General features: G+C 36.0%; 1 protein-coding gene across 1 annotated transcript in view; it reads right to left on the reverse strand.

Annotated features, from left to right (window-relative positions):
• Positions 1 to 3,018: 3,018 nt before the first annotated feature.
• Positions 3,019 to 22,968, reverse strand: part of LOC129263108 (tyrosine-protein kinase BAZ1B-like) — a 44,714-nt gene continuing 24,764 nt past the window's right edge. Inside the window, exons 15-28 of the mRNA XM_064101220.1 lie at positions 22,316 to 22,483; positions 21,518 to 21,675; positions 20,308 to 20,462; positions 19,866 to 20,040; positions 19,482 to 19,548; positions 18,270 to 18,514; positions 17,250 to 17,414; positions 14,975 to 15,143; positions 13,006 to 13,132; positions 12,063 to 12,340; positions 10,526 to 10,831; positions 9,593 to 9,670; positions 8,666 to 8,809; positions 3,019 to 7,867 (exon numbers count right to left, since the gene is read on the reverse strand). Of these exons, the coding sequence (XP_063957290.1) occupies positions 7,538 to 7,867; positions 8,666 to 8,809; positions 9,593 to 9,670; positions 10,526 to 10,831; positions 12,063 to 12,340; positions 13,006 to 13,132; positions 14,975 to 15,143; positions 17,250 to 17,414; positions 18,270 to 18,514; positions 19,482 to 19,548; positions 19,866 to 20,040; positions 20,308 to 20,462; positions 21,518 to 21,675; positions 22,316 to 22,483 (2,565 nt within the window). The 3' untranslated portion in view covers positions 3,019 to 7,537. The remainder of the gene's footprint in view (positions 7,868 to 8,665; positions 8,810 to 9,592; positions 9,671 to 10,525; positions 10,832 to 12,062; positions 12,341 to 13,005; positions 13,133 to 14,974; positions 15,144 to 17,249; positions 17,415 to 18,269; positions 18,515 to 19,481; positions 19,549 to 19,865; positions 20,041 to 20,307; positions 20,463 to 21,517; positions 21,676 to 22,315; positions 22,484 to 22,968) is intronic.

Below are 22,968 nucleotides of genomic sequence, written 5' to 3' on the forward strand. Positions count from 1 at the left end.
GATGCTCGTTCAAGATAATGAATTCATACAATGATTACATTGTGAATATGCTCATTCTGAGAAGTGTTAAACGACTTACAACTGGATTGTGTGTCTATATGTATGTATTCTAAACCAATGTACTTATCAATTCAATAATTCAGTATACCATGATGTTCTTTCAAAAAGAAAACAAAAATTATTTTCAATATCTTTTGTCAAACATATGCCAGGTTTGTAAGACGTAATTGAATTCATTCATTTCAATCAAATTGTGTGAATTATGAGTACCTTTTTTTTTAAATCTATGTCAATGCATTGCCTTTCAGCTAATTTTGTCTTTTCTTTGATCACCATGTATGTTGACTTTATCAATAGCTTTCAGCCTTGGAAAACACATTTTCTGTCTTCAAGATGATTTTCATGCTTATAGGAAAAGAAATCTTGAACTTGGCACCCCTGACATAGCGACATTAAGAAGTGTCTTGATGTTTCCCCACAATTTTAAAGTGACTCTTCATTCATGCCAATAGCGCCATCTAAGGACTAGATTTAGGATGTGTGCCATGATAGGTACCCATAATGCAATACTTTCCCCCTTTTCATGATCATTCATCTTCAAATTATTTCACAAAGTTGATTAAAAAAAAAGATCAGTGATGCAAGGTATATTTATAAAAGGAATAATGGTGCATAATGGGTCTGTCTTGGCACTTTCCAAACCTCAACTATAGTTGGCGCTATTCAATATGTGTCTGTTTAAATTAAAAATGTAAGAGTAACCACTACCACAAAAATAAAAGTTGAATAAAATCACATCTGAAATGTTTGTAATATTACTTGGTTCAGGATAACACTGGTGTTAATATTCTAAACATTTTAGCTGAAGTCATCAATCAAAGATGCTATATCGGTAGTCATAAATGTATATGTTTTCTTTCATATATCAATTCTGGTTGCTGACATATTATAATTGATTGACTAAAAAAAATCACTCTTACCATCTTGATTTTTCTTTTATTACCCTACCCATATCACTTCTGTTTTGAAATACTTTGAAAATATATCTTTGTTTTTTTTTTCTTTCAATTTTCATGTGTTCAAAATCTTGTCCTATAAATCCAAGTTATTGAAAGGGTATGTAACATTGTGGAAAATGATTCTTCATTGCAGAGCTTTCTGAGTTATGTGTCATGTTTGTTTTCATTTGCTTTGAAGAGTGAAGAAATTGCGGGAAATGTGTTTATGTTTAAGATTTTGTTTATTCCAACCATAAAGTGATTATGTTATAGACCGTTTTGAAAAAAAAAAGGATGAGTGCCCAACATTTTGTGGTCATCCCCAAATCTAGCTCTATACATACATACATACTTGTAGGTGTGCAGTCCTATAATACAGTGCTTATGTAGAAACAAATTTGATATTATGTTTGAATCTGGTACAAGTCTATTATTCTAAGGCTCAAAATGCTTTCTTTTGTAAAATATGATTGTTTTTGTAACCCATTACTGAGAGAAATTTATTTTATGTGAACTTGCAAGTTATACTGATGCTCTATGTTATCGCATGACAGAAACTGCAATGTCACTTTCCTATTTGGTTGTTTTGTTTGCTTGAAATATATTTTCATACTCTGAACTTAAAGTAACTAATTCAAGGGGGGCGGGTTGGCTTGGCGGGACCATTTGTGGTAAGGATTGTTTGATGGTCAACAAGGGTTTATGTAAAATTGTACCTTTGGGATTTTTATTAATTCCGACGAGATTGAGATGAATATATACATGTGGGGTTACCAATCCTGTGTGTATACTTTATGATTTATGTCTATTTTTAATATAACCAGTTGCGAGATTTATGATATATATTAACCAATACCGGATGTTCTAATAGTAAAATGTCTCTTTCCTCATTAAATCTCAAAGGTATGTATTATGTGAATATCAATCTATTTCAAGATGTAAGTTACCCTACCGAGGAGTGTTTTCACTTTGTATGAAAACACATTAAAATGTGCATTTACATGTAAGGTAAAATGTAATGTACATGTAATTATGGTGTAAGGGAATGTATTGAATATATATGATTCGTATGTAAGAAACTTATAATGAAACTTTAAAAAAGAAGAAATAAAAATGTGTACCGAGTATTTCTTTAGTTGTGTGAATAATTTGTTATATATTTATTTCATCTTGTGTTGTTTGTGAGTGTGATTTATACACCAATGTATCCCGTGTGTCTCTGTAGTTCACAATTGTATGAATAATTTTGAACATCCGTTTTGTGTTGTTGGTTTAGTGTGAATTTATACAGCGTTGTATCATGTGTGTTTTCTTATTTGTTCACTGTTGTGTGAATATCTGTTAAATGCTGATGTTGGTTGCAAGTGTGAACTTATACAGCAAAGTATACTGTGCATTTCTTCTTTTGTTCACTGTTGTGTTGAATATTTTGTGTGTGTTATTGTTCGGTTGTGAGTGAATTTTTACAGCATAAATTGCACTCGTCACATGGATGAATCCGACTCGATATAATGTGAATTTGTATGGATCAGCCTCGACAGTTCTCTAAAGTGCTTTGATGTTTAATACTACAAAGACCGATGCTTCCCACGGAATCCTCCTTGCAGAAATGTATGTGAGATGTATTGCATGTGTGTATAAAGGGGTGCGCAGATGATAAAGGAGTTTTTGCTCCGCGACCTTTAGTGTTCATGAACAGAGGAAATGCATTGCCCTTCATAACAAAGTCGTCTTTGTAAAAAATTGATGAATCTGGACGAACGACATGTCTGTAATTTCTCGTCAGCTCTGAAACTTACACAAAACTTGTTTTGGTTCACCAATTTTTGACAAAGCCCTCTCAGCTGTTCTTTGTCATTGACAGGTATTTTCAATACATTTACTGTGTTCTTGAACCCTCTGTTCATCGCGGACCAAAAACTCACTAACAGGAAGACCAAACAACCTCAAAGTGACCACAAACTTGCTTAGTCGTTCGTGATGGATAATTTTCACTTATAAATGAACAAAGATAACCATGTTTTCTTTTCATTCTTTTATTTAATATATATACTGCAACCATACAAGACAGGTATCCTATATTACAGACACAGACAATGTAAAACATACAGGAAATATATTGAAAATAGGATCAACACCACTCCCTTTATCCTCCATCTTTGAATTAAAAGTAAAATCAATTAAATTACATAGTTATGAATCATGATATACATTAAGAAATCTCCATGATATTGACAAGGGAAAAGTGCAATTACCATTGTATACATGTAGTATTAGACTATCCAGAGAGTAATTTGACTTCTTAAATGAGCATTTCTGGATGTGAGAGGCTCTTTCTGTAAAGTTATGTAAAAAAAAAAAAAAATGCTCCACAAGCAGCAGTCATAAAAGATGTCGGTGCTAGTCGCGCAAAGAGTTGCAACTGATATGAGCAACCATGACTATGGAAAGCCAGCAATGTCAAAATGTTCTCTAAATATGCTGTAATATACATGTACATTCGTTGTCTTTGAAAGTTCAGTGTGCTTCTCTTGTTAACAAATGACACCGTACGTATTTCCTGTCAAAAATTGACGTTGATCGGATCAATCGCAAGTATTATAAAAGACGGGACCTAGGAAATTGCCTGACCTACATGTACCTACCAGTTAGCATCCAAAATAGGAGTCACAGCATATTTCCCATAGATGACTGTCTATATCTGGACAAAAAAAATTATTACCCCAATTACTCCTTTTAAAAAGGAGGCCTGTGATAGTAGGCCTGTGATATATATTCAACTTCCATTACAGCTTTTTAGAGTGGAAAAAACCACCAAATCTTGATTTCATACAAATTGTCTGTTTTCTAAAAAAATTATCTACTTTAAAACATCCAGGATCTTATATTTTTGTCTGGAAAATAACATTTTTGTTCTAAAAACAGAATTTAAACCATTGGTATCCTTTACAAATCTCAGCTCTCGCTTTGATGAATTGTGAATTATAAAGTTTTAGAACTAAAATAAGTTTAATAACGAATGAGACCATGTATTACAGCAGTTTGTGTATATAACTTAAAATTTCATAAATTTGCCTGAACGTGTGATTAATAGAAACAATATTTTTGCACCATAAAAAAAAGAAAATCACACAAAGAAAATAACATAAAAGCCTCGCCACATCTAATGTAGTACAGGGGAGCATTTCAAGATGTCAACTTTCTTTGATTTTAACTGCCTGAGTAGCATAGTTTCAATGAGAACTGTTCGATAAAACACACTTTGTCGGATAATACAGGTTGATGTGTCCAAAAACCATATAAAATAGCCTGGGAGGTGTTTAACAGAGAGTTTAATTGCTGACATGCACATATGTAACACATTACACAATAACAAATTCACAATAACGGTTAAAAGCTACTGAAATCCTTCAATCTGATGGTTATTTGTTATAGAAATTGAGCATTTGTTAATATATTTTTATGCAAAGGGACCCTGATAGATGACTAGACACTAGCGCACGTCATAAAGCACATGATCTGGACCCCGTCTTACAAAGAGTTGCGATTGATCTGATCAACCACAACTATGGAAAGCTAGCAACCCCAACATCTAAAATTCATGTTTGTTCGAAACGTTTTCTAGATATGAATGTATATTCATAAATTCATTGTTTTCTTGACAATTTGGTGTGTTTGCCGTTGTTTACAAAGGACATTTTGCAAATTTCCTGCAGAAAAAATTATGACACTGATGGATTTCCATAGTTACAACTGATTGGATCAATCATAACTCTGTAAGACGGGGCCCTGATAAATGCGATGATGCGTTATATACCGGACAGTGCACACAACTAGGAATTTAAGGACTAGTAAGTCACACCTAAATCTTTGTGAAATACCCCCTCCTTGAGAGTGACCTGGAGGCGCCATGGTGTAGTGGCTCTGATCACTGTCTCTTAATAAGAGGATCGTGGGTTCAAATTTTTACTCTGGGAATTGATTTCCTTCAGCAAGAAATTCATGCGCATTGTGCTGCACTTGACCCAGGTGAGGTAAATCATAGGTACCAGGCAGGAATTTATTCCTTGAACGCACAGCATTGGAACGGCAGTGAGCCAAAGCTGGGGTAATAATAATAACAAGTGGAATGCCTCTGGCCGTCTCACCTGCATCACGCAATTCAATATAGCAGCAGTGCTGATTTTGAAAACTACTATAACTCGCACAAGATGTTCAGTGATACTTGGTTACTCTTATTTCCACGTTTTATGAACTAGACCAATACACTTATAGAGATATGATGGCAATTCAACAAATACCCCCAACATGGCCAAAGTTCTTTGACCTTACATGACCTTTGACCTTGATCATGTGACCTGAAACTCGCACAGGATGTTCAGTGATACTTGATTACTATTATGTCCAAGTTTTATGAACTAGACCAACACACTTTCAAATTTATGGCTGTAATTCAACAAATACCCCAATTTGGCCAAAGTTCATTGACCCTAAATGACCTTTGATCTTGATCATGTGACCTGAAACTTGCACAGGGTGTTCAGTAATACTTGATTACTATTATGTCCAAGTTTCATGAATCAGATCCATAAACTTTCAAAGTTATGATGGTAATTCAACAGATACCCCCAATTCGGCCAAAGTTCATTGACCCTAAATGACCTTTGACCTTGGTCATGTGACGTGAAACTCATGCAGGATGTTCAGTGATACTTGATTAACCTTATGTATAAGTTTCATGAACTAGGTCCATATATTTTCTAAGTTATGATGACATTTCAAAAACTTAACCTTAGGTTAAGATTTTGATGTTGATTCCCCCAACATGGTCTAAGTTCATTGACCCTAAATGACCTTTGACCTTGGTCATGTGACATAAAACTAAGGCAGGATGTTCAGTAATACTTGATTAACCTTATGGCCAAGTTTCATGAACTAGGTCCATATACTTTCTAAGTTATGCTGTCATTTCAAAAACTTAACCTCAGGTTAAGATTTGGTGTTGACGCCGCCGCCGCCGTCGCCGCCGCCGCCGCCGTCGCCGCCGCCGTCGGAAAAGCGGCGCCTAGTATAGTCTCACTCTGCTATGCAGGTGAGACAATAAAGCACAATGGAATAGATTATTTTTGAAAGATGGCTCTATACAAATAGCTATTATTTTTATTTATTTTTAATTTTACAAAGGCATGGTGCATGTTTGAAGAGAAAAACCCAATTGGAAAACACACAAATGGTTAATGTCCAATGTAGTCATGAATCATTGTGTCAAAACGTTTTTTGTTTTTAAATAGGTGCCTTGAATCAGGTACTGGGGATTTCCCTTTAGTTTCACTTTGTGGAAATTAAAAAGTTAAATTAGATAAGATCGGTTCATACTTGACTTTATATATACAATTCACTTGACCAGGGGAGTGTTTCATCAATATTTTCATCCGACAAGTTGTCAGATCTGACATCTTTCCATGATTTTGATTGGCAGAGAGGCACTGTTCCTATGGTAACTGTCGGATAAAACGTCCGACAAGTCCTTTCATGAAACACCCCCCAGCTTGATAAATTATCTCTTGGCGGGAGTATGGGTCAGCATATTAGAAGAATAAAAAAATTAGTATCAACTCTCACTAGAATTAACTCATCAAGTACCAAGAGAACATTTCTGATAAATTTCTCTTCTGTTCAGCGATTTCTTCGCAAAGCGTGCTTTCCTTTGCTCAACAATATACATGCATTCCGCTTAAATATCAATAAAAACTTCACAGACTCCTGAAGAACTTCACTGTCCTGTTCTTCCATTTTAGTGAAACATATTTAAAGGTCAAGTCCACCACAGGAAAATGTTGATTTGAATAAATAGAGAAAAATCAAACTAGCATAATGCTGAAAATTTCATCAAAATCGGATGTAAAATAAGTTATGACAATTTGAAGTTTTGTTTTTTAATGTTTGAATTATACAATATTTCATTTTTTTACAAATTTGACAATATGGACTAACTTTACTGAACTATATGGTATGAAACAATGCTAATTCCATATGTTCAGGGAGGAATTATTTTTGTTTCGCTTGACAATGAGGAGAAAATTAGAATTTTTCATATTTAATATAATAAAATACAAAAGAAATAGTGAGTGGATGATGTCATCAGTCTCCTCATTTGCATACTGACCAGGATGTGCATATAACTGTTTTGTGAAATTAAGCGATACTTTAAAATGTCATAACTTTCTTATTTTACATCTGATTTTGATGAAATTTTCAGTGTTATGTTTGGTGGATTTTTCTCTTTTTATTCAAGTAAGCTTTTTGTTGGGGTGGACTTGTCCTTTAAAGGAGGTTCAACTATTAGAGGGGATCACACTCTCTGGATGATGAAAAGGTCAAATTTGAAGAAAGTCCCATGGTCTATCATGGAAGATTAGTCGTTTATCTAGCCTCCCTAATTAGAGTAGACAAAGTATTCTCTGAGGGGCTGTCCCATTCTTTGTCTCTATGATAAAGTTGGCTTTTCATTTCGCCCAACCCTCACTTCTCCGTGATAACTATCTCCGTCTAGAACGTCGAGATGAACGAGTTGGCTTTTTTATCACGACTTCCTCATCTTCTTCTTCCTCCTCCTCCTCTTCTTCTTCCTCCTCTTCTTCTTCCTCCTCTTCTTCCTCCTCTTCTTCCTCCTCTTCTTCTTCCTCCTCTTCTTCTTCCTCTTCTTCTTCTTCCTCCTCTTCTTCCTCCTCTTCCTCCTCCTCTTCCTCCTCCTCGTCTTCTTCTTCCAGATATTTCTGCCAAAGGTCACGACCTGCCGATAGATGCCACTTGATCAAGTTTGAGAAGTAATCTTTGGTCTTCTGGACTTGCTGTAGGACGTAGTTATCCTGAATTACAGAAAAACAGGAAGATCATTTCAGTTAGTATTTTCAAGATGTGTTTAATGACTAGTACAGGGTTAAATGATGGTTATCTTAGAACACTATACTACTACTTCTGCCGCTACCACCACCACCACCACCCCCAATGATACTATTGCTACTACTATTACTACTATAATACTACTACTACTTCTACTGCTATCACTACTCCCACTACTAGTTCTACTACTACTGCTGTTACTGCTACTACAACTATTACTACTACTACATCTACTACCACTACTACTACTACTACTACTACTACATCTACTACTACTACTACATCTACTACCACTACTACTACTACATGTACTGCTAGTACTACTACTACTACTGCTGCTGCTACTACTGCTACTGCTGCTGCTACTACTACTACTACTACTACAACTATCACTACTACTACGACTACAACTTCTACTGCGACTACTACTGCTACCACCACCATTACTACTCCTACTACTACTACTACTACTACTACTGCTGCTGCTACTACTACTTCTACTACTACTACTACTACTTCTACTACTACTACTACTACTACCACCACTACTACCACTACTACTGCTACTGCTACCACTACTACCACTACCACTACTACTCCTAAACCACCAATACTATAACTACCCCAACACCACCATCAGCACCACTAATGTTATTACTACTACTTCATACTATTAATACTTCTTCTACATGCATATATCCATATTGAGGGGATGAAAACAATGATCATTTCATGAACAGCGCCAAACACAGAGATCCACTTACATCATACATCTTGGTTGCGTTATTGAACATCAGCTGCACATCATCAAAGAACTGATGATACCTAGAGTAATCCTCGCTCTCACATTTTGTCTTCATCACCTGAAGATCCATTGGATTCTTGATCAACTTCTTGTAGTTTGGAACCTGGAAAAAAAAAACAGAAAATAGGTTGGTCCGATTCAGATTTTTCACAATTTCAATCAGAATATGGGACTTTTGATTATCTACTTCGCTCATTTTTTTTTTTTTTTTTTTTTTTTTTGGGGGGGGGGGGGGGCAGGTGTAGTCTAGAACCTCAAAACACAGAAAAATGGGTTTCAATATAGTGATGTTAAATTTTTTACACTCCTGGGGGCCGTTTCATAAAGCTGTTCGTAAGAACGACTGGTGATCCTTTCTTATGGTAAATAATATGTTCATTGGTGATTACTTAGCGCATGAAAAATGTTCACCAGTCGTTCTTAAAGTCGCTCTTAACTTACAAAGAGCTTTATGAAATACCCACCCGGTTCAAATATATATTTTTTTAATTTCCTTGTAGTTTGGAACCTGACAATGGGTTGGTTGGATTAAGTGTTTCAAAACAGTGAAATTGTAATTTTCACAATCCCAATCCAAAAATAAGATTTTTGATCATTTTCTTGTAGCTGGGGAACCTGTAAACACACAAGATATGGGTTGCTTAGATTTAATATTTCAAAATAGTGAAATAGGTACTGTTATTTTCTGTTTATAGGTTAAAATCAAAAAGGAAAATCTCTTTTTGGTCCTTTACTTTTAATGTGAAAATTTATTCAATTTTAATACCTTGGCAAAACAGAATTCATGCTTTTGGAGTGTACATTTTCTCTGACACAGGAATTTTCATTTTAGATCATGTTTGAAATGGAAAGGACCCCAAACAAACTCAACACAAGGTAAACTAACCTCAGATTTAGTAGGTGGTTGTCTGAGTGGTTTGCTGTCTCGGTATTTTAACATCTTGGATATCACACCATCAGCTGCCTGTAAAGAATAATTGAATATAAGAATCCTTACTTTCTTCATATTGGCAACATTAACTTTCACTATTGCATCTTCCCATAGCATAAATGTAAAAATTCAGTTTCAGTTTGGTGTCTTTTTTTCATATCTCACAAAATATTCAATACAATGTAACGTCCATCAAAAGACAATAAATCATTAATGATAAAGTAATACAATACATCACAATAATTCAATATAAATAAGACAATGGTTATAAAATTGAACGTACCAGATCAGGGACAGATATAACAATAAGATTAGGATATGAAGGGCAAACTATTAAAAAGCTAATTTATAGTTTCCCTATTAAAAAATTATAATTATAATCCTGACGTTTTCAAATTTCTCTGAATTACTTTAAATCTCAAACTGAATTACTTTAAAGTCTCAGACCTCATTTTGACGCACGGCTATGCGGTTACACAATCATGCAACATTATATAAGTGTGTCAGTCTCAAAATTGTTCAAAAGTGGGATTTCATGTACAAAGTAAATATAAAATGTGTTTTCAGCTACAATTCATAAATTTTACTTTTATTGACAAGCAGTAATTTGATGCAATTATAACATTGCTGACAAAATTTGTCAAGAAAACAATAACAATAAAAAGAACAAATACATAGGAAATTAAAAAAAAATATCATACTAAAGAAATTGATTTTGGTACCAGAATTTGTTTTCATTTACAATTGTTTGGGGTGCTGTAAAATTGTATTTAAACAAAAAATTAGCATTCCAGGTATTTATTTAGTGGATTGGAGCAAAAAGCATGATTTCATGAATGAATTAGCATAATTAATTCATACAAACTAACATATGTCAATTCAGCATACCTCAATGTCTAGTTTAGGTAATCGCTTTGGAGGAGGGGCCCTCGGAGCTGGCTTCTTTTTAGCCTGCTGTCGGGTCCGACCTCTCGTGGATTTAGTCTGCGGCGCCCTTTTTCTTTCCCTCAGTCGCGCCCTCGTCTTGCGCAATCCTGCTTTGACCCCTCGCAATGACCTCTTAAAGTTTGTATCATCGTCGTCGGATTCATCCTCAGACTCGTACTCCTCAGAATCTTCCTCTTCTTCTTCTTCCGAGCTCTCGGATTCGATCTCGGCGTAATTTCGGTTCCTCACGGCTCGTACTGTGCTAGGCTGTCGAGATATGATGAAAAATGGGATGGAATGTTAGAAGTTGATTAAAAAATAATCAAAGTTCTTGAATTAATTCCATGAACTTGTAATTCAACAACTGGTTGTGGGGAGTGCCTGAAACGCAGACCTGCCAACCTCTGGGAATGAAAAACTGTATTCTGTGATTTAAAAAACTGTATTTTTCCCCCAAAAAGTGTATTTCATAATAAAATGCGTGGCGCACTCGCTCATCACGGCGCTCAAGCTGCATGCAAGCTAAAATGCGCACTGCTCTTGCAGATGAAAAAAAACAAACATTGAAACATGTGTATAATTATCTCACCCTGGTTTTAACAAAATGATTGAAAAAAAAAAAAACAAGTTACCTGAAATAACATTGATCTAATAACCATATTTGTGTACGTTTTATGAAACAAAGACATATAGAGATGATTTTTCTCAATAAATTACGATTTTGTAAAGAAAATGAAATAAAAAAAAAAAAACGTATTTTTAAAAGAAAAAACGTACTGCCGTATTTTGGTTGAAAAACATACTAAGTACGCCAAAAACGTACTGGTTGGCAGGTCTGGAAATCTAAGTAAAATGGGAAAGTTATGAATAGATGAATAGGTACATGTATGAGCCCTGGTCAAGTCTTTTGGATGGTGATGTTAAAGGTCAGTCCCAGCTTAAAAATCATATCTCATTGATATGCGTCTGTAAAAACAAACTCACACACTTTCTAAAACAATTTAGTAGTCTCATTTTTTTGTTCATATTTTAATTTCAATTTAATGTGGACAGATTCTCCCTACCCCTAATAAACATAATAGAATAGTCCAAGCTACTTCACTTACTGCGCATGCTGGATGCACCCATTCTCTAGTAGAGAGATCAGCTGGAGCACTATCCATTTTAATTTTCATATGGACAGATCCTCCCTACCCCTAATAAGCATAATAGAATAGTCCAAACGACTTTGCTTCCTGCACAAGCTCGACACATCCATACTCCAGTAGGGAGATCATCTAGCCCACTATTAATTCTTTAGTATCATATGAACTAATCCTCCCTACCCCTATCAAACATAATAGAATAGTCCAAGCCATTTTACTTACTGCGCATGCTGGACACATCCATTCTCCAGTAAGGAAATCATCTAGCCCACTATTCATTCTTTAGTATCATATGGACTAATCCTCCCTACCCCTATCAAACATAATAGAATAGTCCAAGTCATTTTACTTACTGCACATGCTGGACACATCCATTCTCCAGTAGGGAAGTCAGCCAGAGCAGGGCGTAGGCAGAACAGATGGAATGGCTGATTACACTTATCACACATAATGACCTTATCCTCGTTCCCTTTCCGTCTGCAGATCTTGCACTTTGCGTTCGCGGCCGACTTCTCCCACTTGACGGAGATCTCGTAAATGCAGAGTAGGACGTGGAGGCGTGAAAGAGTGGTGGCTCTGTTGACAAGCTCACGCCACTTCACTACTTTCTCGGACTCGCTTGGTTTTTCGTCTGCACAGGAAGAATCAATCAGTAAATTAAGAAAGTGATCTTTCGTCCATTATCGTTCCTTGACCTTAGCTTTCCGTGGTACATGACTTATCCACTTTCTGGTGCCCGTTTGCAATCAAATGCAGAATATACAATGAAATTCAGAATTAAAAATCAAACGAGACTTGATCTTTAACCAGTCAAAAGAGTAAAATTATGATGCCTTTAAATGCATCTCTTTCTTTGTCATTATTATTATTAATATCAATCAATATCATAATTATCTGAAACAGGAATATTTGAACTCTGATCTTCTTCCTCAAAATGGTATCCAATTTTAGGCTTAAGTTTGGTGAGAGCCATCTTGCCTTGTTATTATCATGTATTTAATAATTTATTTATTCAGTTACTTATTTATTTATGATGTATTTATACTAAACAAATTAATACATAAATATTATCATTATCATCATTTCATTAATATCATCATCCTCCTCACCACCACCACCACCACCACCATCATCATCATCATCATCATCATTTCATTAATATCATCATCATCATTATCATCATTTCATTAATATCATCCTCCTCCTCATCATCATCATCGTCATCATCATCATCATCATCATCATCATCATCATCATCATTACTATTATCTCAAACAGGAATATTTGAACTCTGACCTTCTGCTTGGTTTCCGTCTTCATCTTCATAATGGTATCCAATTTTAGGTTTAGGTTTGGTGGGAGCCATCTTACCTTGGAGGAACTTCAGATTCACGCAAGCCTGACTCTCAATCAAGAGTGGTTTCTGAAATAAAAGAAAGAAAAATTAAAAATCCATATTTCAATGACCAAAATAGAAATCTGAGAGTAGAAATATTCCAAACATTTATTTTATCGTGGGATCTGCAGCTACTGTGCAGCACCAGATCGACGAGGAACGCCAAACAGGCTAGCAGCAACTCCCATTCTTTTTACGTCTTTTGGTCTGACGCAGATGGGGTTTGAACTCCCAACCTCCCGATTGTGAGACGGACACTCTACCAACTGAGCCAACATACCAGGGAAAAAATTACACAAAAAGACATTACAGGATAGATCTTCATGCACTCCGATCTTTCTCAACAATCATTATGAGACGGCCTTCACCTCTTACGTGTACTTCGCACCAATGCACACTCGGTGCCGCGGGAACTTTGCATTTCACACTCAAACAAACATTGTTTTACCCTTTTTACAATAACTGTTTTACCCTTTTACAATAATACATTATATGAGAGAATTTAGGCATTATTTACCAAATTTCTGGTCATTATAATTTAAAACAATCTATATAGTCAGAAAGCTTGTGAAATTCTCTAAAACTTTGCTATGAAACATTCTCCTCAAAATGTAGTGAAAAGTTATAGCGAGTTGAACTGAGCAAGTCCATTTTGTTTACCGCTCCTGATCCCTCCCTCAAAATAATTCAGCACAGAGTTAATGAAGAGGGCCAATCCCAATGCACACCTCACTCATGATTAAGAGCAGTTTCTGAAAACGAGAAATTACCCAGTAGTTTGAATACTCAAATCGTGATCATATTGGCCCGAATTCTGAAGTCAGGTTTAACTTAGACCATGGTCTAACTCTGTGCTAAAATTATGGGAAGCCAAAAGTGTCAATTTTTTTTATTAAGTTGTATGTTTCTTATGTTTACTATGCTCTTTCCTGATTCATCGATGGTGAAGACAATCTAATTATACTTCCTACACAATTATGAATGATTATATCCCTACTGTTAGTGATTTATGTAACAATTGGCTATCCATACTTAAACCACATCTTTAACCCGAAAAGAACTGGGGGGCCATGATGGCCCACGTCTCGATGCAAAATTTTACGTATTTTTTCTTTGAAGTCTCACGCAACTTTTGAGACCAAATTCACGACATACGGGTATAGCATCGCGATGTCACGTGACTTTTTACGAGACAATGTCATGCCGAAAATGGCTCATTTTTAAACTTTGTGTACAAAGTCTATGGGAGATGAAATTCATAAAGGGGTGATTATTTTTCCTTCTAATTGGTCTGCTTAATTAATTTAGGGTTTAATTTAGTTGTTAAATGGTCTGTAATAATTCCCATTGAGAAAAACAATAAAAACAAGATGAAAAAACAAAGAAATACATAAGAAATTCTAAAAACAAAGAAATACATAAGGAAAAAATTGGCTTTCACAATTTTTCTTTGTAGAAACCTTTAAATTAGATTACAAAGATGACATCTGCAAAAAAAGAAGAAAATTTGAAGTGAAATTGGGTGTTAAATATGCAAATAATGTTTTTCATGAATAAATTTGCATATTTTATTCATAATAAATAAAAATGATTATTTTCAGAATTTTTTATATACTAGCTTGTAGTTTATGTGATAAAGAATGTGCGTGCCAAATTGCGGCACGATCGCGCGAATGGCGGCCGAGATCAGAAGGGGGGCCATCATGGCCCCCCCCCCCCTTCCCGTCCTCAATACATCTCAAATGGCCCAGTCCTTTTAGGGTTAAACCCGAGTTTAAATTAAACCCGACTTCAGAATACGGACCATCGAGTTCAAAATCATGAGTATCCCACGATAGAAAACCATGAATTACAATATAAATATCTTACCAATTCCTTTAGTTTAGTAGCGTTGTCCAGCTGTTTCTCCCACTTTTCAAACTTGGTGACCCCTCCAAGATTCCCCTGTCTGATGTGAGTCTCTATGTCCTTGAGATCTTCCTTGAAGGAGTCTAGGAGCTCCCGAGGACCGTCGGAATCACGAAGCTGTTGACTAGACCTAGATAAAACAACCAAACCAGTTAGAGATGATATGGCTCAGTGGATAAGTGGATTTTGAATCACAAAGTCTGAGGTTAAAACTCCTTATGATCTTCTTTAAAGAGTCTAAGAGTTCCCTGGGACGGTTGGGTTCACAAACTCTGGACCAGACGTTGACAGAATCACAATCAAAATGTTTAGAGTTGTTGTGGCTTAGTGGATAAGTGTCCAGACTTTGGATCACAATGTCCCAGGTTAAAATTCCTTATGATCTAGATAAAGTCATTAAAACAGAGATGTTGTGACTCAGTGGATAAGTCTGGATTTCAAATCGCAAATTAATTTCAATTATCTTTGAAGGAGTCAGAGTTCCCTAGGACCGTCAGAATCATAAAGCTGCTCACCAGACCTTGATAAAAACAACCAAAACATTTAGAGGTGTTGAGGCTCAGTGGATAAGTCTCCGGATTTTGAATACAAGGTCTGGGGTTCAGATCCCACCACAGCACTCGCGTACATCAACAACGCAGTTAGATAATATTTAAAAAAAACAATCAAAATGTTAAGAATTGTTGTGGGTCAGTGGATAAATCTTCAGGCTTTGAATCACAAGGTTTGGGGTTCAAATCCCACCATATTGATAAAGAGTTGTGACATTGATGGCCTTCCATAATTGAAATTAATTGAATTCATCACAAGTACTTGTGTAAGCTCTACAAATAAATTATCAATTTCATCAGTCTGCCTTTCTGTGCTGAATTTGAAACCTATTTAATATTGCCAGTTTTTTCTTCAATACTGTTCATTAAATCTGGGGAAAAACTCAAAACTAATTGGAACAAGTGAAGCACCTCTGGCATTCTCACCTGCATTACACGATTCAATATAGCAGCAGTGCTGACTCTGAAAACTACTATAATATGAATATTCACAAAAAACACCATTCATATAATCATACAATACTACGTTCAGTGACCCTAAATGATATTTGACCTTGATCATGTGACCCAAGACTTGTCAGTGATACTTGATTACCCTTATGTCCACATTTCATAAACTACATCCATAAACTTTGAAAGTTATGACAGCAATTTAATAATTACCTAAAACATGGCGAAAGTTCATTGACCTTAAATGACCTTTGACTTTGGTCATGTGACCTGAAACTTGCATGAGATGTTAAGTGATACTTGTAACTCCTATGTCCAAGTTTTATGAGTCAGATCCATAAACTTTCGAAGTTATAATGGTAATTCAACAAATACCCCCAACTTGGCCAAAGTTCATTGACCTTAAATGACCTTTGACCTTGGTCATGTGACCTGAAACTCGCACAGGATGTTCAGTGATACTTGAATACTCTAATTTCCAAGTTTCATGATATGCTGTCATTTCAAAAACTTAACCTTTGGTTAAAGGGGAATCCAGCCATGGCCATAAAATGCTGTGTTGGGAAGGAGAAAAATAAATGAAACAGAATGGTGAAAATTTGAAAGAAATCGGACAAGAAATAAGAAAGTTATAGCTGCTTTAAATTGGGATCACTAATAGTATGTAGATTTCAAACTGGCAACTGGGTAAGTAAATTATGACAAGGGGCAAGGACAACTTTCCCATAGGCCATGTACTTTATTATCAGGGAATTGTGGTTTTCTCCTAAGTACCCATTCCCCTGGGGCAGTAATCTAAATATAACCCAGGTAGTATATTGTTTAATGTCCTCATGAAAGAAAAATATAATTTGAAATAAAACTTTGAGGAAAAATGACATTTTAGCAATAATATGTAGTGGAGTACATGGAAGAGTAGTCCTTGCCTTACATCACTATGACATCCCATATGCGGCCAATTTGAACTCTCCATGAGTATAGTGATTACCAATATTTACAACTTTGAAAAATTCATAACTTTCTTGTTGTTTGTCCAATATTGTTCAAACTTTCACATATCAACTTGTCTGATTTTTCTTTTTCTTATAAAAACAAGTTTTTATTTGGGTTGGATTCCCCTTTAAGATTTTATGTTGACGACGCCGGAAAAGCGGCGCCTATAGTCTCACTCTGCTATGCAGGTGAGACAAAAATGAATTGTTAATGGTGATTTCTCTTTTTTCTTCAAAACTTACCTCCGAGCAGCTATGACGAGTTTTGAATACTCGCTGTAATGTTTCTGAATCTCAGCAAAGAGGGCGCTTTCTCTAATTCCTCTGTTGTCTAAAATTGTCTGTAAGCTCTCTAATTCCTTGATTGTGTCATACTGGAACCACATGTTCTGACCAATCTTTGGAAAGCTGTTCAGAAAAAAAAAATTTAGTTACAAATACATAATCTGGTAAAAACAATAAAGCTGAACTGAAATAGTTCAGATTTTTAAAACAAATAAATAGAAATTCCAAAGGCCTAAAAACTTTGTAATCATTCGCAAAACAGTTACAGTGGGGCTCAAAAGTTAGTTAACCCCACAGTAAAATGAACATAGTTAAAGTTCTGCCATGTTTTAGATATTTTATTGTGAATTCGGGTGATAAAATATTACATTTAAAATGTGTTTTTCTGGGCTTCTCGAACATTGTAGTGTTGTTGTCCATGTTCAACACTCAGCATGAAGGAGTATATGTACAACACAGTGATATGCAAATGAGAGAGTTGATGATATCACTTTCTCACTATTTTGTATTTTATTGTTTGAATCAAACAACTTTTAATATCTTACAAATTTGAGAATAAGGAGACTATTCATCGCAATATAATAGGTTACAATGGAAATTCAACATGTTCAGGGAGGAATCAAACTCTTCGCAAAGAGTTATGATTGATCCAATCGATTGTAACTCTATGGAAATCCATCAAAGTCTTAATTTTTTCTACAGGATATGTGCAAAATGTCCTTTGTAAAGAAAGGAGATCACACCAAATTGTCAAGAAATCAATGAATTTATGGATATGCATTCATATCTAGATTTAAAAAAAAAATAAACATGCATTTTATATGTCGACTTTGCTGGTTTTCCATAGTTGCAATTGATTGGATCAATCGTAACTCTTTGTATGACAGGGCCCTGTTTATCATAACACTGAATCCCCGGATGCTGTTTCACTCTTCAGAACATTTAGCCATTTGAGAAAGAATCTGAAATGAAACTCACGTTTTCTCTTTCCATACGGGATTCTCTTCCTCTCCTGAACCCTCATCAACCTCCATCACATCGTCGTCATCATCGTTAGTCTCACAATCGGACTGAGCGATGGAATAGTCCATTTCCTTTGAGGCCCACCCCTTCTCTATGAATAGTCCAGGGACGACTGAAGAGAAGATCCAGTATCGACTGTGATTCCTGTCGTAGCCGATCGGTTGTTTCCGTAATACCAACTTTGCGTTGTCCATTCCCTCCTGAAGAAAAAGGGGGAAAAGTAATCATATCTCATTTGAAATATATCCACTTTTAAAGAGGTACTTCATGCTGAAAAGTATTTCTTTTGAATTGATAGACTATAATCAAACAAACAAAAAACTGAAAATTTCATCAACATGGACACGAAATAACAATGTTTCAAAATTGTTATCATTTTGCATTACTTGGGTGAAACAGCTCTATGCAAGTCCTTGTGAATATGCAATGAACGAGCTGATCATGTAATCTCTCCACCAATTATTTTCTTGCGCAAGACATGAAAGCTAAAGCCGGGGTAATAATAATAATAGCAGGGCCCGCTAAGAGAACAGTTTACAGAACTGAAGTGGCTTCCCTGGGTAAATATACCTATATTATTATTATTATTGTCAATATGAAAGAAATTAAAAAGTCATGAAACGGCCTGGCAACTGCTTTCTCCTTTGCAAACATATGACATGAAACATGAAGGGGTGGACTTGGGTCTCTTTAAGGACAAGTCCACTCCAACTAAAAGTTGTTATGGATAAAAAGAGAAAAACCCAACAGCAATCCTGGTTGGTATGCACATGAGGAGACTGATGAAGTCACCGACCAACTACTTCTACTGTATTTTATGATATGAAATATTCTAAATTGCTCCTCATTGTCCTGTGAAACAAAGTCTTCTCCACACCGAACATGTGGAATTACCATTGCTCTAACATTTTATGGTTCAGTTAAGTTGGTCCTTATTGTCAAATCTGCAAACAAATGAAATATAGTATAATTCAAACAATAAAAAACGAAATAGTGAGGGACATCTTCGACTCCCTCATTGGTATATAACTGAGTTGTGCATATAACTATCAGCATTATGCTTGTTTGATGTTTCTCTATTGATTCAAATCAACATTTTTTCTGGGATGGACTTGGCGTTTAAAGGGAAGAACAATCCTAAAAACTGGCAACATATAAAATATGTACCTTAAATGTCTTTTCAAACTGCTCCTCTTCCTTCTGCTTCCGGAGTTCCTCTTGTTCTTTCAAACGTCTGGGGAAAGAAAGAGGGATGATACGAGAGACGGAAAGAGAGCAGTAGAGGCAGAGAAAACAAGAGTGAGAGTGAGGGAAGGGAGAGAAAGAGATTGTATGAATACATATATATATAATCTCTAAGCGTGTGGAAGGCTTTTTGTTGGGCTAATACAACTGCTTCTTTAAAAGGTATGTATTTTAACACAGATATGAATCTGTCAAAGTTTGTTATTGATCTGATATCATGAGGTGGGTTGTCCACAATTGAGCTGCCATTTTCCCAAAAGCTCTTTATCCTAATTTATACAACTCCCTTTAATATAAGCATCTTACCTCTCCTTTTCAATCTTTTCTTGGACCTCTCTCTCTGCTTTGGTTTTGGCTGCAAGGAGTCGTCTCCTCTTGACTACAGAAGCAAGGTCCAGACACTCCTCTTCCTTCTCTTCCTCTTTCTTTGGTTCGACTTTCGGCTTCTTGCTGGCCTTGGGAACTGGCTTAGAAGATATATCTGAAAAAGAGAAGGTTTTTATTTTGCGTTCAACATATCATTTTGGGGAAAGAAAATGGTATGGTAAGCTGAGTCACAAGCTTAAAACATTTGCAAGATGTTTTGTTTGAAATTATCATATCATCATCATCACCACCATCATCTTCATCACCACCACTATCACCCCCCACCATCACCGCCACCACAATCACCACTACTACCACCACCACCACGATCACCACCACCATAATCATCACCCATAATCATCACCCTGAAGTCATTCCTTACCTTGCTTTTCTTCACCAGCTTCATTCTTCTCAGCTGCTGCTTTTGCTTTCTCCTCTTCTTTCTTCTGCCTCTCCACCTCTCGCTCTTCCTTCAGTTTCTTCTGCTCTTCCTTCTTCAGCTTATTCTTCTCCATCTGAGCCTTAGCCCTATCATTCCTAAAGAAAAACAAAACAAAGAGAGAGAGAGATAAAGAAAAGACATCACATAGGGATACAGCTGCAGTAAAGCGTGTCAATCAAGGTGACACATTTTCTCTGGTGACAATTGCTCCAGGCTTTATTTTGTCTAAGATATAGGGTTAGGGTTGCAATAGGGTTTTATGTTGGGATTAGGATAGGGTATAGTTTTAAATCCAGGTTTAAGGTGGTCATTTGATTAGTGCGTGGACTTAATTGTCGCCATAGCAAATGTCATGGACATACGAAGGCCAATGGAGGGGGAGGTGGGGGGGGAGACAGCTCAAGGGACGGTTTAAGGAAGTGACGGTAAAAGATACAGAGAGAACATCTCTCTGACGCTCCTATGGATAAATTTTGATTTAGAAAGGGCCTTAAATTCTCAGGAGGCAGAGGGCGATTTTCTGTAGCTTATTCAGAAGCGTGAGCTTTCTTGCTGAAGGAAATAACGTCAGGGCCGTGATTTGAACCCACAAACCAAAGTTTCAAGTCAGGAGACTAATACCCTGGCCCACATTGCTTAAAATTTTACCCTTCTTTGGGGCACGACATTTCTGAGACCTACACAAAGATGATTAGGGGCCTGTCACATAAAGCATATCGATCGATTGTGGGGCTGATTTTGCGATTGATCATACACAATAAATCAGCTCCATGATCAATTGCTAGGCTTTATGTTACTGGGACAAGTTTATTTTTGTGTAGCATTGTGCTGCACTCAACCCAGGTGAGATAAATGGGTACCTGGCAGGAATTTATTCCTTGAAATGCCACCGCGCCGTAAAAGGCTACGGGGCTAAAGCCAGGGTAATAATTTCGAATTGAGCGCATAGGGACGCATTTGGCAGTGATATGCGCAATATTAGCATGTTGGTATTAATATTTGTTTAGCGGGATTAAAACAAATAATCAATTAACTCCCCCCAATCAGTTATATTGGGAGAGACCTGCAGGTCATAGTGATTCAGTTTGCTTTTCGCCTCGCAGGCACAGGTGACGCCAAACAAATAATAAAATTAAAAATCAAAACCTACCATAGAGTTGCTGCCTGGCGCTGTTTCTCGTCCATGAATTCAATGACTGCGTAAGAGGCCAAGATACGATGACACAAACAAACCATGATCGTCAATTTCTCCGTCGGTTCCAACTCAAAGAATTCGCAAGATTCCAGTTGTTCAATCAGATCTTGAGGCTTTAAGGGAATGTAATCAATATCAGAATTGCAGGGATGTTGAAGTTTACAAATATTGGTTTGTAATCACAGTCCTGCCATCAAATGTGGCTGACAATCAAATTATTTTCTAATCGCATCCTAAGGCTGCAAATGTTATTCCATTCAAATTTGTTAACTAAAATATTATGTCATCAAAATCCTGCACTCAAATGTAACTTGTAATCAAATTATTTAGCATTGATTGTTAAAACAGGTCCTGAAGCTGCAAGGAAATGTTATCAAAATTAGAATTAGATTCAAAGATGTATTCACAAATATTACTTGCAATCCAAATCCTGCACTCAAAAGTACGGAGCAATCAAATGATCTTGCACTCACTAATAATTCAATCAAGACTTGAGGCTGCAAGCAAAAATTATCAAAATAAGCATTGCAATCATAATTACTCCCACAATCCTACATTCAAATATAATTTGCAATCAATCACAATCTGCACTCTTTAAAATAAATGGCATTAACAGAATGCATTCAATGCAAACTTTTCTCCAAACATTTTGCATAGCATGGATATTAGATATCACTGCTGCATTTATCACTCAGAATGCCATCAAAAGAACTTGCATTCACTTGCAAAATGCAGTCAAGACTTTGCACTCACCACATCGACGTCATCGTTGTCTTTGATGTCACTGCTGCACTTGCTACTCAGATCATCATCACTTGCATCAAACTCGTCAGACTTTCGCAGACTCAACCGGAGAAGCTCGCTGCACGTATGCATGTTGACAGGAATCTCAGAAAGAGATATGTCCAATTCTGTATAATCCTGAATGGCATACATGACAAACAGGTAAAAGAAGGTTGGAACAGGTACATGGCAATTAGATAGGTTGAATTAAAAAACTTAGTACATATGGAGTTGTAGACAGAACCGTGTACAACCCAGAATATCCAAAAATAATAAATGAGTACATTTAAAAAAATAAAACAAATGTAGATGATGTAAATATGGCCTTCTGTATCTTTGCATAATTGGAGTCAATGTTTAACTTGAGCAAGCAAAGACAAGAAACATTAAGAGAAGCTTTTGCAAGTTGAGGAAAAATGCCCCTCTTCTCCTTCTCTTTCTTCTTCTTCTTCTCTTTCTTCTTCTTCCTGTTCTTCCTCTTCTCCTTCTGTCTTTCTTCTACAAGATAGAAGATAGAATATATTTTATTTTGTCTTTGCAATATAATCACAAGGTTGCTTTCCATTGGTATAAGAGCAAGACCTATACAAAACAAAGAAACAAACATATGTTACTTATATAGA

This window comes from Lytechinus pictus, chromosome 6 (genome assembly GCF_037042905.1).
Source record: "Lytechinus pictus isolate F3 Inbred chromosome 6, Lp3.0, whole genome shotgun sequence".
NCBI classification, from domain to species: domain Eukaryota; kingdom Metazoa; phylum Echinodermata; class Echinoidea; order Temnopleuroida; family Toxopneustidae; genus Lytechinus; species Lytechinus pictus.